Source organism: Callorhinus ursinus, unplaced genomic scaffold, assembly GCF_003265705.2.
Source record: "Callorhinus ursinus isolate GAN/ISIS: 27379988/994484 unplaced genomic scaffold, GSC_fseal_2.0 scaffold14, whole genome shotgun sequence".
Taxonomy (NCBI): Eukaryota; Metazoa; Chordata; class Mammalia; order Carnivora; family Otariidae; genus Callorhinus; species Callorhinus ursinus.
This window is the reverse complement of record NW_027397076.1, coordinates 9,499,340-9,518,818: the sequence shown is the minus strand read 5'-3', so window position 1 is coordinate 9,518,818 and position 19,479 is coordinate 9,499,340. Positions and strand designations below refer to the sequence as shown.

Sequence of the window (19,479 nt, the reverse complement as noted above, 5' to 3'; positions counted from 1 at the left end):
TTTCTTTCCAATATTAAGTTGAATTGCTTTTTTTTGAAATTAAATCACTTTCTTTGGTAAGAGACTTATTCTAAGAGCTGGTTTTGCAGTGTTTGATTAGATGATCTACTTGAAGATTCTTTTGTTTGCCACACTGGTTTGCTTAGGAATATAACAAAATTCATAATTTCCAAGTTGTACGACCTCAACCCGAAACGGAGCTATGTGTTTAGGACTCTGGATGGTTTCCTTGGAAGTGAATCACAGCACAATAGATAAATGGCTAACAGGGCTTGAGATGCAGAATGCACTAAATGCATGCTAGATGTTATCACTGTTGGCTTAATAGTAGGATGACTTGAGAGATGTTATCACTGTTGGCTTAATAGTAGGATGACTTGAGAAAAAATAGAGCCAAACTCGAACCCCTTCTTTCTGTGATCCTAGAAGGAAATTATTGGCAGAGGAAGGCAAAAAAAAAAAAAAAAAAAAAAAGGCATTAATTGACTAGCAACCCAAGTTGACCCTAAGTAAGCTCTGACAGTCTCTGAGCAGAGCTCCAGAATTAGGGCTCCTCCAGGGAGACCAACTCTGACACACACTTGGTGTTCACCTTGTCTATAAGATATTTATATATAAAGTGCCTTGCCCAGAGCCTGGTATATGATGAACATTCCCTCCCCTTGCTGATTTTTTCACCTAAAACCAGTTAGCAGAATCCAATGGGGAAAAAAAATCAGAAGAAAACTGAAATCATCATCTAAATGGAATTCTTGGGGTGCTTTTTTTAAAAAAAAGATTTTATTTATTTATTTGAGAGAGAGAGCACACACATGCATTGAGGGGAGAGGAGCAGAGGGGGAGAGAGAGAGGGAGAGAGAATCTCAATCAGACTCTGCGCTGACCGCTCAATACTCCATCTCACCACGCTGAGATCATAACCTGAACGGAAACCAACAGTTGGGTGCTTAACCGACTGAGCCACCCAGGCTCCCCTCTTGGGGTGCTTTTTAATTACCGAGAGTTCCTCATGATCAGGGGAGTGGCAAATGCATAGGGAAGCATTTGAAGTTCACACATGGGCTGATTACAGTCAGGCATTGTTAGCCTTTCTGGAGAAGTCATTGATAAAAAGCAGCTGAACAATTTCATCAGCTAAAAGTTCAATAATATTTCAGAAGTGTAGGAAGAAAGAATATGCTCACTTACAGTCCAGTATTAGAACAGATGACATAGAAGGCATTAAATTTGGAAGTTGTTATCTAGAAATTGACATGTAGATTTATTCAATTTACATGACAATATGGGTGTCCTCTAATTGCTTATGTATAATAAAATAATAATGGCAGACATTATCTATTCCAGGCCCTGTAAACACATTTAATTCCATTAAACCCTATGGGGTGGGGCTTATTGCAGTTAACCATTTTAGATGAGAAATCTGAGGCACAGAGAGGTTAAGTAAGTTACCCAAGGTCACATAGCTTCTAAGTGGCAGAACTGGGTTTCAGACCAGGTGTTCTCTGCCCATCATTCTTAGTCATTACACTCTGTGACCTCTCTGTCTTTGCTCTTCCCACTTACTGTGTTGAAACTTAATGACTCATTTAGGTTTAGGGAGTTACTTGGGCTGCAATGTAGCCAGCAACCTCTGGATCTTATGGCAAGTATGGGCTTTTCTCCTAATCAGTTGTAGTATTGTAGTATTCCCTAGGGAAACGGAAGGGGTGCCTGGCCTCCTTATAAGTGTTTATATCTTCCCTTTAAAGAGATGGAATCAATTCTTTTGTGTTGTGTCCATCCTCAGCGTGCAGTGACCGTGTATTCAACTTATGTACCAGACATGCACTGTCTACTCCATTGCCAAATGTCAGTGTGTGAGAGCGGCCTCTGAGGTCAGGTGAGCCCGGGTTCTAATGGCTGTGCCATCATTTACTTCTCCCCGCACAACTTCAGGCAACTTGGCTTCCAACTGGCCAGGGTAATTCTAGTAAAGCAAAGTCAGGTTGCATCTCTCCCTTGCTCAAAACCTCCCCATGGTTTCCCACCTTTCTCAGAATTAAAGCCAGCATCCTTTCAATGGCCTTTAAGGCCCTACCTGATCTGTGGGAACTTGAGAACTCTGACTTCATCTCTGGCCTTCTTTTCCTGCCTTACCCGACTCCAGCCACACTCTGCACTCTTACAGAAACTCCCCAGACCCACTCCTATGCCAGCTTTTGCATCCTGTTTTTCACCCTGAAAATTTTTCTCTCTAATTGCCTGATGGCTTATTCTCCTATTTTCAAGTCTCTTCTCAAAGGTTACCGTCCCAGGGAGGACTTTCCTGACCATCCTATTTAAGGAGAAAGCCCTCCTTCCCTCCTCCTCTTCCCTCCTCCCCATCTCTCTCCCCTGCTTCATTTTACTCCACTTCTATCTTAGCTAGGGTTTCCTAAAAGTAGACCCTGAGACAGGGATTTGGAGAGCCTAGGCTGTGATTTACGGAGGTGGAAATTGGGAGGCAGGGAGTAAAGTAGGATAGGAAAGGAGAAAACCAAGCAAGGATATGATCTCAGGTAATATATAGGGGCCAGATCACAGGGGGAGGATCTGTGGCATAACTGGCACTGAGCTGTCCCTTTAAGCAAAGGGGCCAGTCTTTTGTGTCTCTGCATCAGTCAGTCGTGGGCTGTGGGCTGCCCCTGCTGAAGATCAGGACCAATTCAATCAGCCTTGCCACTGCGGTGACCCCTGGCCTTGCCTTTTGGTCTTGGCATGAGGACCCCAACCTGACTGGGCAGCAGTGATAGCTATATTTAATGGGATTTTCATTGTATTCCCACGTGGAAGAATTCTTCCATGGGCATCAGGGCTCCTAGACCCACAGAGTCTTAAGTTGAAGAGATGAGATATTCTGTAAGTGAGTTACTGGGCATGATGGTAAGTGGGCTACTCCCACTTCCACCCTGTGTTTCTCAGACCAATATATTCTGCCTATTGGGCACCCAACACCATTATAATAACTGTTGGTTTATGGAACATACTGCATCCCGAAGGACAGCACCCTATCTTCCCAGGGATTCCTCTCTGAGCTGGTGCCTCAGCTGCATCTCTAAGAGGCTTCCTTTGCACCAGCTTCGGCACGGTGCAGCTCGTGGTAGGACCAGTGGCACCATTGTCCTGTGCCCCCTGCCGTACCTCCTTTGCCATAAATTGTGTGTCTTGGTCTTAGGTGATGTTATGTGGGATCCCATGTTGGATAATCAGGGTTCTGTGAATCCTCAGGTAGTGATGCAGGCCAAGACTTGCAGGCTCATATATGGAATATATGTCAGTCCCAGTCAGGGTGAACTGCTACTCTTTCCAAGATGGGAGGAGTCTGATATAAACAATTTGCCACCAACAAGCTGGTTTGTCTCCTCAGGGATTGTGCCATATCAGGGGCTCAGCATTAGTTTGGTTGCTGACAGCAGTGGTAGCTACATCAGTCTTGGTGAGTGGGATCCTAGACATACCTTCCATCTCTGCTACCACGGCTACCCAACGTGCCACTCGTCGTTCTGGAGGCCAGAAGTCCAAAATCAAGGTGTCAGCAGGACCACGCTCTCTGTGAAGCCCCTGAAGAAGGGTTTATCTTTGCCTCTTCCTCGCTTCTGGTGGCTGCAGGTAACCCTGGGCATTCCTTGGCTTGTAGACACGTACATCACTCTAGTCTCTGCCTCCATGGTCACCTGGCCTTCTTCCCTGAGCTTCTGCATCTGTGTTCAAATTCCCCTCTCTTTATAGGGACACCAGTCATTGGATAAGGACCCAACCTAATCCAATAGAACTTCATCTTCACTTGATTGTAACTGCAAAGACCCTATTTCTAAATAAAGTCATATTTACAGATATCAGAGGTTAAGACTTGAACCTATCTTTTTGTTTTTATTTGGGAGCACTCTCCTGATTTTTAAACTCTGGAAATGAATCCAAATTCTGAAAAACCACACCCCCCCCCCAAACCATACAAACAAAACGTGTCTATGGACTAGACTGGACTTTGAGCTGTCACCTATAAGCTTAGGCTTTTGGAATGAAAAAGCCATAGAGACCAAGTCTTTTAACTTTTATTTTTTTTCTTATTGTCCATCTTATCATTCCCTGATTAGCTAATAATCACTGACTCTCTGCTTGAATGAGGGGAGAGGAAAGGATGAAATTACCAGGAGGAAAATCAAAAGAGGTTAACACTTCAAAATCTGCGTGACTGTGGCAGGTGCTAGGGATATTTGGTTCCTGACTTTGAACTTATTATGGTCTACTGGAAGAGGGAAATGTTAATTTTAAAAATAAAAAAAAATACAGGTAGTATGACAGTATTGACTGGGTAGGAGTTGAATTTTATTGAGATCTTTCAGAATTTGATGTCCTGAGAGCCACACTGTTGAGATCCTATTGCGAATCCCAAACTAGCTCTGGGAGTCAGATTTTAAGTACCCCGCCCTTCTTTAAAAGTTACCATTTATTGATTATTTATAGAGCGCTAGGAATGATACTAAATGCTTTACAAACTTTATCTCCTCTCGCGCTCACATTAGTCCTGTTCCCTTTCAGGGAACCGAGGTTCAGAGAGGTTAAGTATCTGGCTGACATTCACACAGCTAATAAATACCGGATTCAGCATTTGACACAGGATTGTCTGACTCTAGGGCATGTTTCCTCAATCCTTCTTCAATATTCTTTCTCCAAAACCTTTAAAAATGTCTACTTAGGTGAAGCACTTGATATGTATAAGGTGCTTTCTAGTTCGGTCCTGGGGCGTACTGGCAGGAGGGGGCTTGATATCAAATCTGGGTTGTGTTGCCACTTTACCCACTGCAGCTGGGTACTCTTGGGCAAGTTTTTGAAGTGTTCGGAGTCTCCCAAGCTGTAAGAGAGAGATGAATTCTACCTCTCAAGATTGTTCTGAGGATTAAGGGAGGTTATGTATATAGATGTATATATAAATAGGTACCTCACACAGTACCAGTGTAGAAGGTAGTAAACATCCTTCAGCCCCCTAATACTGTATTAGTTTGCTTGAGCTGCCATCACAAAGTACCAGAGACTGGGTAACTTAGGAGACATTTATTTTCTTACAGTTCTAGAGACTCGAAGCCCAACATCAAGGTGTCGGCAGTTTGGTTTCTCCTCAAGGCCACCTACTCGCTATGCCTTCACATGGTCTTTCCTCTGTGGACATGCAGTCCTGATGTCTGTGTGTCCAAATTTCTTCCTATAAGGACGCAGGTCTTACTGCATTAGGGCCAACCCATATAATCTCATTTAATTACTCTTTTTTTTAAGAATTTTTTTTTATTATTTATTCATTTGAGACAGAGAGAGAGAGAGAGAGAGAGAGAGCAGGCGTAGTGGGGAGAGGCAGAGGAAGAGGGAGAAACAGACTCGCTGCTGAGCACGGAGCCCAATGCGGGGCTCGATCCCAGGACCTGGAGATCATGACCTGAGCCAAAAGCAGACACTTAACCATCTGAGCCACCCAGGCGCCCCAACATTTAACTACTCTTTAAGGCCCTTTGTCCCAATACATTCTGAGATCCTGAGGGTTAAGTCTTCAAAGTAAGAATTTAGGGTCGGGCAGTGGCGGCACAATTCAGCCCATAATCAACATTTACCATAAGTGAGCAAGTGAATAGATTTTAAAAAGCCATAAAATGATCTGTAAGTCTGCTCGTTTTGTGTTCCAAATGTTGACCTTATTGCCTACAAAACCAAACCAAACCTGCTCCACAATTACTGGGTACATATGAATTATAAGTAAGTAGTTCTGTAAGTGCCTAAAGGCTAGGGAGCATATCTTAAGCAATTAGACTCCCGGGGCTGACATGTTTACTGGACAACTGTGTTTGTGAACAATGGGCTTATACTTTCCTAGTGTGTAAAGGGCCAGCAACCCACAGAATGTAGCTCTCTGCATTTGGAGAAACAACCAGACACATGTTACCCTGGCAAGAATGAAGATTCTCTGATCTTACAGACCAAGTGCGGGCAAACACCAAAACACCTAATATGATAAACAGCTCTTTTGGATAATTAAAGCCCTTCACTTCTTATGACCCCAACCCTCTTTAGAAAAACAAACAAACTTGTTTCTGGGCAGGGGTGAACAGATCTTCACCTCTGCATTTAAGTGCTTCAAGTCAGGAGTGAGGTCTGGAAGGGGTCCACCAATTCCATTCAGTTGAATAGGGATTAATCATGTCCAGGCTATATGCTGAGCCCTGGGAATAAAGAGGAGTCAGAAATGACTCCTGCCTTCAACATGCTCACATCTCCTGGGGAGGCATTCATTCACTCATTCACTTTCTCAAATCAACAAATATTTACTCAACACCTACTATGCTGATGAAAGCAAATAACTAACTCAATGTGATAAATGCTCCAACTGAAGAAGTGTGAAATACTTAGGACACACGGGGGATGGTGTAGGCCCTAACACTGAATCAGTGTCTACTCATTCGTGCTGGTAATGTTTTACTCATTGTTGTGTAGGCTCATTTAATCTCAGCAACAGCTCTGTGAGATAAATACCGCATTCATTTTACAGATGAGGAAATGTGAGATTTAGAGAGGCCAACTTGCCTTGCCCAGAGTCCCACAACTAGTACAATTTGGCAGAGCTGGCTATCAAACCTGGGTTGACTGATGGCAATGAAGCCTGGCTTGTTCCATCATACAGGGGGAGGGGGTTGAGAATCTTCCTCTCTGAGCTTGGCTATACAAGAAAAACAAATCAAATCTGACTCTTAGCCCCAGCCTGGTGGAAATGAACTTTCTGTTGATGTGGGTCAGTCCTTCCAGCCACAACTAGGTTGTACAAGGGACACACAAACAGCTCAGGGGGTCCCTCTAGTGGTTGATCCATGTTTGTGCCCGGTCGCACAGCGGCTTGAAGTCTGGTGGCTCTGCGAGCGCTTGGGGCAAGGGAAATTGGGACCCAGCGCTCAAGTCTTTTCTCCACAGCTCCCCACATCCTATCTCCAACTTGGGGTAGTGTTGTAGGAGGCGGCTCAAGGTCAGGCAGCTGTAGGTTCTGCTACTTGGGGAGCCCATACCTCCTTCCGTGAAGCTTATCTTCCCCTTTATCACACTACTTTTCTCTCAGCCCCTCTACTATTGTGTCCTTCCTCTGGAAACTCTCAGGAAATCCCAGATGGCATCAGGCACACAGATGGTGCTTGTGTTGGTTCAGGCTCTCTACAAAGACAGGGACAGATACATAAGAGATTTATTGAGGGAAAATGGGGAAAGAGCTGAGGGGGACTGGGAGAACATTTGGACTGTGATGCTATCTGTGTAGGAGAAAGGGAAGGAAGATTCTATAGGAAGAGTCTCAGACCATACCCCAGTACTAGGAAGTTTTGCAAGGCCAGTGGGGAGCCCTGGAGCCAGATGCCTGTCAGACGAGTCATGCCTCTTGCAGGAAAGGGATTGCCCTCTATCCCTGCTGTGCTCAGTGCTTGGTGGGGAGTAGCCTGTGGGAAGGTAGTCCTCCAGCCAAAGCCCTGGTGCGTTCAGAGCATAGCAGCTGGGGCTGTCTTTAATTAAGCTCCTCAAGGCTCCATGGTGCCTGAAAATGTTAGTCTGTCTTACTCTTCATCCAAACATCTGCATGATTATAGAGAGATGCCGAGCTTATGACTTGTAACAATTTTATTAATAGCAATAATAGTAGTATTTACCATCTGGCAATAAAAAGCTCTTTCATGTACCAGGCACTGCACTAAATAATTTATGTGCATCATATCATTTAATCATAAACAACCCTATGAGATAGCTATGATCATTAGCCCATTTTAGAGATGGGGTTTGTTATACACTGAGTTGTGTTCCCCCCAAATTCATATGTTGAAGTCCTAACCCCCAGTGCCTCAGAATATGACTGTATTTGGAGATATGTTCTTTAAAGAAGTAAGTAAAAGACAGAGAGACCAAGAGACAGACTCTTAACTATAGAGAACAAACTGATGGTTACCAGAGGGGAGGTGGGTAGGGGTTTGGGTGAAATAGGTGATGGGGATTAAAGAGTACACTTATCATGATGAGCACTGGGTGATGTATAGAGTTGTTGAATCACTGTATTGTACACCTGCAACTAATATAACACCATATGTTAACTATACTGGATTAAAATTAAAAATTTAATAAAGAAAATAAAAGAATGTAGAGATTAAACAAAAAATAAAAGAATGTAGAAATTAATCAAATAAATAAATGAAAGAGGTAATTAAACTAAAATGTGGTCTTTAGGGTGGGTCCTAATCCAAATGACTGGTGTTATTATAAAAAGGGGAAATTTGGACACAGAGATATGCAGAGGGAAGGTGACGTGAAGACAGCCATCTTTTTTTAAAATTCTTTAATCTTTTATTTAAATTCAATTAATTAACATAGAGTATTATTACTTTCAGAGGTAGAGTTCAGTGACTCATCAGTCTTATATAACACCCAGTGCTCATTACATCACGTACCCTCCTTAATGTCTATCACCCAGTTACCCCATCTCCCCACCCCCCGCCCCTCCAGCAGCCCTCAATTTGTTTCCTATAGTTAAGAGTTTCTCATGGTTTTGGCGATTTACAGGTCAAGGAGAGAGGCCTCAGAAAGAACCAATCCTGCCAACACCTTGATCTTGGACTTTTGGCCTCCAGAATTGTGAAAAAGTAAAATTCTGTTGTTTGAGCCACTCAGTGTGTGGTACTTTGTTATGGCTGCCCTGGCAAGCTAATACCAGCATATTGTAGCTTCAAATTGTCAAGTGGCTTGGCCAAAGTCATAGAGCTAGCACATGGGAGAAATAGCACTCAGCTTCTCTCATTCCAGTTCGTTCTCTTAAATACTTTCCTCTACTGGGTTGTCCACGGTGGCTAGGGCAAGGTCCAGAATGCAGATGCTCACTGAGACAGAACACAGCCTGGTGAGCCGGGAAGCACACGTGAGAGGGAATCAGTGGACCTGATAGTCAGGGGAAAGCCTTCCCTCCCTGCCTTTACCCTCTTCTGGCTCTGTGGTCTTGGCCAATCCACTCTTGCTTTCTGGACTACAGTTGTATTTATGTCAAATGGAAGTATTAAGTTTCCTATCACTCACTGAGCTGTTTTAACCATATTGAGGTCATTATACGAAATGGGGAGAGAAAACTGAATTTGTTTTATATAAATATTAGTGTAGTTGTTATATATTATCCCTGTTTTAGCTAATACTGCTAATACTATGGTAATGGTGTGTCAACATTGGAGCAACAGTTTTCCATACTATACAAATTATAAATGTTCTGATGCCAGAAATTCATGGAGACCATTGGAGCTATGCATTATAAATAGTCCTGTGATCCAAATGATTCTTGGACATCAGTATAAGTGACATTACATGGCATCAATGCTCAGTCTAACAGAATGGACTCATTAAATGATTGTGGGGATTAATGTAAAAAAAGTAGCTGGTCTGTATTGAGTTTTTACATGTATTAAGTTCTGTTCTAAATATAATAATCCACTTATGAAAATCCTGAGAAGAACCCCATGAAGAAGAAACTACTTTTATAATTCCCAGGTTACAGATGAAGAAACAGAAGAAGCCCAGAGAGGTTAACTAGGCCAAAGTCACACAGCTAAGCAAGTGGGAGAGTAAACGTTCAAACTAAGTTACACTGGCTCCTAGTTTGGGTATAGGATGAAGAAGAAATGAAGCATCCAAGATGACTTTAAGATTTTTGCCTGAGCAACTGGTAGACCAAAATTATCGTTACTTGGGAAAGATTTCAGGAATTAATTTTTTTTCGGGAAACTCAGTTTGGATATGTTAAGTTTGAGATGCTGATTGTGTGTCCAAGGAGATGTCAAATAAGTCTATTTATGAAAATTGGGATCTGTATCTAAAACCCACAGATAGGATCACCTACAGAGTGTAGATAGAAAATAAAAGAGATCTTTGAATTGAGTCCTGGGCATCCCAGTGTTTACAGGTCAAGGAAGTAGGGAATCAGTTTACGAGACAAAACAGAAAGAATGGTCAGAGAATTAAGGGGAAGAGCACATGAGTGTGGTTTCTTGGGAGAAAATAAAGGAAGAACTTGTGTTAAGTACTGATAGGCTGATTACATGAGGACCTAAGATGACCATTGCATTGAGTCAAAGGTCAATGGAAGGTATTGATGACCTTAAGAAGAGCTGTTTTGGTGGACAAGTTAGGGGATGCCTGGTTGGAATGGGTCCAAGAGAGAATGGGAGGTAGGGAACTGAAGAAAGTGACTTCTGAGTTTTCTTAAAAAAAGATGATGAGAATGGAGGTAGCTGGAGGAGAAAGTGACAGAAATTGATAGAAAATGTGCCTCCCTACCTCTACCTAATATTTTATTAAGATTTAGATAAAGAGGAAGAAAATAATCTGCAAATGGATTGACTTTCTACTGTATATCTTTTTAGCATGCTTCAGGTGACACTAAAATCAAGGTCAAGTGCAATAGTTAACTAGGTCATGCAACGTGGATGAAATCTGTCAATACTCTTCTGGCAGGAAATTCAGTAAAGCATATTGTTGAGGACACAGACTTGGACTTGGATTTGCATCCCACCTCAAATGACTTAGTTTCCTGACCTGTATAATGGCAAGATAACACCATCTATGTCATGGAGTTGTTGTGAACTCAAAATGACTTAATGCCTATTAAAGTGCAATACAATACCCAGAATATCAGTAATTTTAGCCACTGTTATTTATTTTCATGACAATAACAACTTTTAAAAAGGCAGGCTGCATCCTACTTTGGGTTTCCCCTTTTCTTCTTTGGTAGACCTTTTCTTTTTGCCTAGTATACTTCCTTTTTTCTCTAATACCGGCCTTTCTTCTCTGACCATTTTTCTTCCACTATAGAAAAATTGATGGGACCAATGAGGAAGAAGATAACACTGAGCTGAATGAAGAAGGAAGGCCAGTGCAAACTTCCAGGCAGAGGTCCCCCCTCTGCAGCTGCCACTGCTGTGGCCTTCCCAAGCGCTACATCATTGCCATTATGAGTGGGCTGGGCTTCTGCATTTCCTTTGGGATTCGGTGCAATCTTGGAGTAGCCATCGTGGAAATGGTCAACAACAGCACTGTATACATTGATGGAAAACCAGAAATTCAGGTCAGTGTCTGTGTTTGGTGGGAGCTCTTTTGGCCACAGTTGTGCCAATACTTTGTTATAGGAAAGAAAGCACCTCACCTCTTCCATTGATGTGACAAAAAGGTAGAATGGCTACCATGTGCCAGGCACCGTGCAAGGTGAAGGGAAGAGAATGATGAAAAGCACAGGTTGCCCCTTGTCGTCACAGAGTTGTACAAGTAAGTCAGCATAATTCATGGTTGCAGGTACTACGTTGGAGGTGTTCAGAATGCTGGGGGCCAAATAGGAGAATGCTGACCCAGATATCAAGAAAGAATTTCCAGAGAAAGTGATGGCTGGTTCCGAAAGATAAGGAGGAATTGACTGACAAAGTGTGTTTTAGTGAAGTGCAAGGAAGAGTGAAGAAAAAGGAACATCTTATGTGAAAGACTGTAGGAGAGAAGGAGAGGGAGGGAGAGAGAAAATGATGTGTTTAGGAACTGAGGTAGGAGTTCATCTTTTCTGAGCCATGGACCCCTTTGGCAACCTGCTGTAGACTTATGAGCCCTTTGTCAAATAATGTTGTTGTTGTTGTTTTAAAGATTGTATTTATTTATTTGACAGAGAGAGAGACACAGCAAGAGAGGGAACACAAGCAGGGGGAGTGGGAGAGGGAGAAGCAGACTCCTCACTGAGCAGGGAGCCCGATACGGGGCTCGATCCCAGGACCCCGGGATCATGACCTGAGCCGAAGGCAGCTGCTTAACGATGGAGCCACCCAGGCGCCCCTCAAAATAATGTTTTAAATTCTTAAAATAAAATGCATGGGATTATAAAGGAAACCAATTATATTGGAATACAGATATCAAAGTATTTAAAAATAAAATTAACGATATAGAAACATATGGGCTTCTTTATAAACACATCGATGACAAAATTTAATAATGGGTCTAAAATTACTGTAACTTTGGGGCGCCTGGGTGGCTCAGTCAGTTAAGTGTCTGCCTTCGGCTCAGGGTCCTGGGATCAAGTCCTACATCAGACTCCCTGCTCAGCAGGGAGTCTGCTTCTCCCTCTGCCTGCCACTCCCCCTGCTTATGCTTTCCGCCCCCCTGTCTCTCTGACAAATAAATAAATAAAATCTTTAAAAAATAAAATAAAATTACTGTAACTTTGAAGTTTGAAGTATAAACCATAGTTTAAGATAGTGATGACAACTGTCATATGAACAGGTTTATAATTTCCACTAGTGATGGAGTCACAGGTACTGATAATACTACTTTGGTTTGTTGCCTATATTCATAACCACAGGAAATGCTAAATTTCAGCTAGCAGTTAGTGAAAATAAAAATGCTGATTTTTCCCATCAAAGTTCACAGATCCACAGCATTCCATCCTGGGACAGGCTGAGAACCCCTGTAAGAGAGTAGAGCATGATTGAGCTTCAAGAGAGGGAGACACCAGGGTGATTAGGGGTTAGGCCAGGTAAAGCCTGATAAGCCACGTAGGGAGTCCTGGGTAGGCTTTGCACAGAGTGGCGGTATGATTGAATCTGTTCCAGAAAGATCGCTATCCAGCCAGTGGTCTCCCAGTGGACTGGGATTGAAGTGAGTGGAAGCAGGAGGCCCAGTTCAAAGGCTGTTGTAGTCATAAGCAAGTTTGATGTGACTTAAAAGCATTAAGGAGGGCACATGATGTGATGAGCACTGGGTGTTATACCAAACTGATCAATCATTGAACATTACATCAAAAACTAATGATGTACTATATGGTGGCTAATTGAATTTAAATTTGAAAAAAAGCATTGTTTTTATGAATCACTGGAAAGAAAATCTGGCTTATTTCTTCCATGGTATACCTAGAAAAGTATGGAGGCCATGGGGAAAAAACCAAAAGTGTATGCCCAATGGATACATGTTTCGTTGTATTGAAGACGCGCCCGGGAATGACTCGTGCGGAGGTACATGCACATTTCAGAGAGGCATCTAGTAGTTCTCTGGTCCCTGCCCATATGTGGAGAAACATTTACATCAGAGTTTCCCAAACTGGTGTTTGGCACATCACTGTTCTGTAGGCTGTGCTAGGTAGAAGGTGTTGTATGAAATGGGAGCTTTTATTGTGCTGTGTCCTGTGAGAGTCTCCAAGAGGGGGCTGTGGTATGCATTATTTCCCAAACTTTATTGTAGAACACTTTCTTTCATGCCACATCTATTAGCATTACCTGGAACAGTTCCTGCCAAGCACTGGTTTGGGAAAATTTGATCCTGATCCATTAAAAAAAAGTCTTTAGTTGGCCCTGCAGGCTTTCTTTTCTTTTAGCTAAGAGATTATTCCGCCAGAAGAAAAGAGCACAATGGAGAGTTTTCTAGCCTCTTTTTGATGCCGCAGCTGAATTTGTTCTAAAAGGATATGACAGTTGTTTATTTTTTGGTGGGGAGGGAGGGCAGGAGAGGTGTGATGGGGCAAGCCATGCATTTTTTAAATAATGATATATATTAGTGAGGTTTCAGATGTGTATCACATGTATTCTCCCAGCCTTTTGTAAGCAAGGCCAGCTAATTAAAACTGGTCTGCCGAGGCCCAGATCAAAATGAGATGCTGGTGTGCATTTCTTTGTTGCCTGGAAAGATAGGCCTAGGTCAACAGAGTCTGTTTGGAGGCATATGGAAAAGACATTTTGATAAACCTAAGGAACAATGCTAGTGTGTGCTCTCTAGTTTCTATGGTTTTCCCTTTGGAGTCTTAGAGAAACTGATCGAGATCTAAAATATGCTTTGCATCATTTCTTCTGGTCTCAAAAACAGGAGTTTGGGAGCATTTCAGAAGCTCTAGGCCAACTCCAATTTATAGCAGGCCATTTCTCTCTACTCAAATAGAACAAGGCTTACATGTCAGCTGAGCATGTTCAACCTGATGACAAAGATTTTACTAATTGTATTAAGAAAGACTCTGAATGACTGGTATTTTGTTTATTTGGTTTTTCATTTTATGGGGTGAACTAGATATTTTTCACTGAGATATTTTGAAATCCTCATTTTCAAAAGAGGGAGAGAAGTAAGCAGTATGAATATATAGGTCTTACAAATATTTGGCATATACTCACTAGTGGTATACAGGGTAGTTTTAGCTCATGTGTGAATTCTCATTTTTAGTTTAATAATTACGAATTTTAAAGCACGTGAATCACTTAGAATAGCGTCTGGCATATGGCAAGCAATCAATGATTGACGTTTGAGAAACTTTGTGATTATCTCTTTTTACCTTCAGGAAAAGTCCAAACTCCTTCCCATGAATCATGAGTCCTGTAGAGTTGAGAGGATGGGCTTTCGAATTGGCCAGACCAGGTTTTACACTTGACTTCTTTTGTTTATTAGCTCTGGGACCTTGAGCAAGTTGTCCTTATGTCCTGGTCAGGGATTGCTGGTTGCGAGGAATAGAAATGCAGTGGAACCAGGTCAAGTTAAAAAGGGAATTACGGTAGGGCTGTAGGGGATCTCATGAGAGTGAGGGGAAGAAAGCAGGTCTGACGTGTATATTTGTGCAGTCTGTGCCCTGGACAGCGGGGAGTCCAGCCTGCAGTGGGACTGAAATCCTGGCTGTACTCCATGAGGGTTGGAAAAGGAGTCTTTACCTAATTCTTTGCAAGGCATAAACAGAGGCTCTGCCAGGAAGGGCAGAGTGGAGCTGGCCCTCCTAGGAACGAGGAAATCCTTAACTAAGGTCTCCAGCTTGCTTGCTCCACACGGTCCCTCATCTGCTTCTCTCTGAGTATGCTCCACTTTCCCAGGTCTCTCCATGGAGTGTTTTCTTTCCTTTTCCATGACTTCTCACTGTCCTCCAAAGCTGAAATGTCTTGCTTGGGAACTGACTCACTTTGGCCCTGACTAAAAGGGGACTTGCTTCAGTTCAAGTATTCAGTCTTGTCTAAGTATAATTTCTGGGTTCAGATTGGAGAGCGAGACAGATGGAGAAAGGCAGAGCGAGACAGAGACAGAGAGAGCCTGATTGGCCAGATGTCCAGTCAGCCAGGGTGAGAGATGGGGAGGAGAAACCCAGGGCGAGGATGGGGAATGCTTTCTGAAGGAAGTGTGAGCAGGGAGGCAAGAACTGTCATTTCTAGCGGTTTTTTGCTGACCCTCATTGCCCTTATTGTAGAATGGGAATAAAAGGCCTGCTTTATAGATCAAAGGAAATAATTTGGTGCTAATATATTAAGTACCTATATTAGTTTCCTAAGGCTGCAGTAACTAATTACCTCAAGCATGGTGGCTTAAAACAACTGAAATTTATTCTCACACAGCTGTGGAGACCAGAAATTTGAGATAATTTCACCAGGGCCACACTCACTCTGAAGGCTCTGCTGGAGAATCCTTCCTTGCCTTTTCCAGCTTTGGGGGCTCCGGGTGTTCCTTGGCTTGTGGCAGCGTAACTCCATTCCCTAGCTCTGTCTTCACATGAGCTTCTCCTCTCTGTGTGTCTTCTCCTCTTCTGTCTCAAATCTCTCTCTGCCTTTCTCTTTTAAGAACACTTGTCATTGGATTTAGAGCCCAGCTAGATAATCCAGGATAACTGATCTCAAGATCCTTGATTTTATTACATCAACAAATGCTGCTTTATTTTTCCCAAATAAAGCAGCATTCAGAAATTCCAGAGATTTTGTGTATAAATCTTTTGGGGGTCTTTCTTCACCCAACACAGTACCTGACACAGTGGTTGGCTTATAGTAATGGCGCATGCATGGGGCCATTATGATTCTAATGGGGCTCAAGTGATGATGAAATTCAGTTCTCAGCAGGCCCAAGTCCTGTTTGTCATGTATCATCTCCTTCAGAGAATACCTGGAAGAACCATCGCTTTAAGAGAGAAAAGTATGAGCAAGAGACATTGTGATTAGTAATTAGCCTGTGGATGAAGTGGACCCCTCTGCCTTGGATTTTTGGTTCCTTGATCTTGGCTCTCCTTGTAACTAGTTGCATGACCCTGGGCAAGTAAGTTAATCTCTCTAAACCTTATTTTCCTTATCTACAAAAGAAGAGCCAAGAATTACCTCTAGGTGTTCTAAGAAATAAGGGAGGAAATACATGGACAGTGCCTAAACAAAATTATGTCCCTATTTTGCTCCAAGCTTCCAATGGTTTCCATCCCTCTTTGAGTAAAAGCCAAGGTCCTTTTGGTGACTTAAAGGGCCTATCATCATTTGAACCTCTCTTACTTTAACTCCTATTCTCATGTCCTTCACTCATTACCTTCCACCTATCCTGACATCTTGCTGTTCCTCTAACCTTAGGGTCTTTACACTTGTTATTTCTCTGCCTTGAAAGTTCTCTCAGATAATGAACAGCATGATCTACTCCCTTCTTTCCTTTAGGGCTTTACTCAAAAATCACCTCCTCAAAGAAGCCTTCCCTCTCTATCTAAAATTGCCTTACTCCTAACTGGCACTTCCTGTCGCCTTCCCTGCTTTATTTTTGTTCCTCACCCCTGATCACCATCTATCACAGTCTGTACTTGTTTACTTGTTTCCTATCTGCTGTCCCTACTGGCATCTTTGTGAAGACAACAATTACTGTTGTTCTGTTCACTGTTGTATCCCCAGTGCCTAGAACAATGTGTGGCACATAGTAGCACAAAATAAAAATTTGGTGAGCTGATTTGAATGAATGATTGTGAGTTTCATTTTACTTTTTTTTTTTTTTTGAGTAACCTTTACCTAACACGGGGCTTGAACTCATGACCCTGAGATCAAGAGTCGTGTGCTCTACCGACTGAGCCAGCCAGGCACCCCAGTTTCATTTTACTCTTAAACTTCAATTTCTTAATTGGTAAAATGGGAAATATGGTATAGAGGACAGGCCAATGTTACATGGACTGTGCTCTCCTAGAACACAAAGGCAATTCTTGTTTGAGTTAGTATTTACACTGTCTAGCACCTAACCTGGCACACAGGAGGCACTAGGTGACTGTTGAATAAATGAGCAAATAAATATATAACAACTCGTGATGGGAAAATAAACCGACAAAAGTTGATAAGGCATAATATGTTGATAATTAAGAACACTTCCTCCATAACAGGAACACCTTCTGTTTTGATATCATTGCTTTTTTTTAAAAAAGATTTTATTTTTAATGGACTATGTTAATATAGTCCAGTACCATACACGTTTTGCCATGTGAGTAGTAGGGGCTTGCCTCTAGATTGCAAGATGTCTTTAATGCCCTTGAAATTCTATAGTAGATGTTTGAGCAATTAAAAGTATCCAAGACAGAATGAGCTGCCTCAAGGAGCAATGGAGTTCTCTGTCACTAGAGGTATTCAAGCAGAATCTTTACACCCAGTGTGGGGCTCAAGCTAACAACCCTGAGATCAAGAGTTGCATGTTCTAGGGACTGAGCCAGCCAGGTGCCCCATGCCCTCAGAGGAAGGAACATTTGCAAGGAATCTGAAAAGAATGAGTTACTTTGGGAAGAAGGGGAGGAAAGGGGGTCTAGCCCTGGAATTTTCAATGGCTTAAGAGTTGTATCATTATTAAATATGTATTTATATATTTAATACATACATATATATGTATTTAAGTTTGTACATAATCTCTCCTGCTATCACTAGAAGGCAAATTCAATGACAGCAGGGACTTTGTTGTGTTTGTTACTATATCCCAAGCATACAAGAAGCCCTCCACAAATATTTGTTGAATAAAAGAAGGAAAGAAGGACCTTGTGGGTTGGTATGTATGATCATCAGTGAAAAATGGTAGTCAAGTGTTTTCTTATAAACACAACTATATCTGATTTCTCATTTCAGACAGCACCGTTTAACTGGGATCCAGAGACAGTGGGCCTTATCCATGGATCTTTTTTCTGGGGTTATATTGTGACACAAATTCCAGGTGGTTTCATTTCAAATAAGTTTGCTGCTAACAGGTAAGGCAAACTGAAATAACATGAATGCAGTACAGATCATAACATGATTTTGTGTTATAAAATCATAGTTTGCTCTCAATTTAGAAATGCGGAATGAAAGACAGGAGCCATTCCAATAGATGTGATTCACAGATACTGATATGATTCTGTTCTCAAGAGTCTCTTGTTATTTACTTTTTTGTCTAACTTAATTTATCTTGTAATTCTTTTAGTGATTATGTAGTAAAAAGAGCAATTGAATCTGAGTCAGAAAAATAGTTCCTGGACTCTAATAACTCACTTGGTGACCTCTACTGAGTCGCTTTTTTTTCCTTCCCTGGGTCTGTTTCCTCATCTGTGAAATAAAGCATGATTTAGATTGTGTTTGAGTTTCCTTTGACAAGTGACATTCTATGTACTATGTTAATATAAGTCCAGTACTGGACAGATATTGTCATGTGTGTAGTAGGGGCTTGCCTCTAAATTGCAAGATGTCTTTAATGCCCTTGAAATTTTATAGTAGGTGTTTGAGCAATTAAAAGTATCCAAGACAGAATGAGCTGCCTCAAGGAGCAATGGAGTTCTCTGTCACTAGAGGCATTCAAGCAGAAGAAGATGGCCATTTGGAGGAAATGTAGGACGTATATGTAGCAGAAAAGGTGTACTAAATGTCTCCAGTTTCCTTCCAATTGTATGTCCTGTGTCACTGTGCATGTATAGATTTCATGAACCATACATTTTATAAAGCAGTGTTTCTCAAACTTTACAACACAAATCATTAAATGGTAATGAAATCAACATAGTGATTTACCAATGAGCATTTTCTAAGAAAAAGAGAGAAAAATAGAAAAGAGGATAATCAAATAGAATAAAATAGAGTAGAAAATATCTTAATTCATTGCACACTTAAGTATTGGTTTTTGAAACTTGTTTTGGTTACATTTGTGTGTGTGATTATGTATCGAGTTGCAATATAAAATATATTTTGCTTTATGGGTGAAGGTCAAAAAGTTTGAAAGTCAATACCATAAGATCTAAATATGTACAAGCATGACTTTATTTACTTAAGTTTTGGTCTAATTTGTGTCCTTCATTTATTATCACTTACCTATTATAGTCTTTTCAAAAAGTGATAAAATACTGGCTCACAGCATCTCAAGGTTTACTGCTTACAATTCTGCCATAAAAGAAAATCACACATATTTCCTAACATGTTAAAAGGGCTGAAGCATCATTAATGTGTGAGAAAAGAAGAAAATGCTGCCTGCTCTCTTTTCCCAGGACACTCTGGTCCAGGCAGGGAGGAGAAGGCATGGGGGACTGGGCAGCTAGCTGGGGGCTCAGACAAATACACAGCCTGTTTTGTGCTCGACTAGTCCCAGGACATAGCCTGCTTTCAGATAGTATGGCCTTCTGGTAAAGTGACAGCAGAATTGTGAAGCATGAGACACAATCCCAGTGTGCTGATGTCATGTGGTAATAGAATGAGTCAGTTG

General features: G+C 41.8%; 1 protein-coding gene across 4 annotated transcripts in view; it reads left to right on the top strand.

Moving 5' to 3' along the window:
• The window catches only part of SLC17A8 (solute carrier family 17 member 8), a 46,667-nt gene that overhangs the window by 2,674 nt on the left and 24,514 nt on the right, over positions 1-19,479 (top strand). For all 4 annotated transcript variants that reach the window (XM_073900434.1, XM_073900433.1, XM_073900432.1 and 1 more), the window contains 2 exons: positions 10,876-11,128; positions 17,886-18,004. In XM_073900434.1, coding sequence (XP_073756535.1) covers positions 10,876-11,128; positions 17,886-18,004 — 372 coding nt within the window. The remainder of the gene's footprint in view (positions 1-10,875; positions 11,129-17,885; positions 18,005-19,479) is intronic.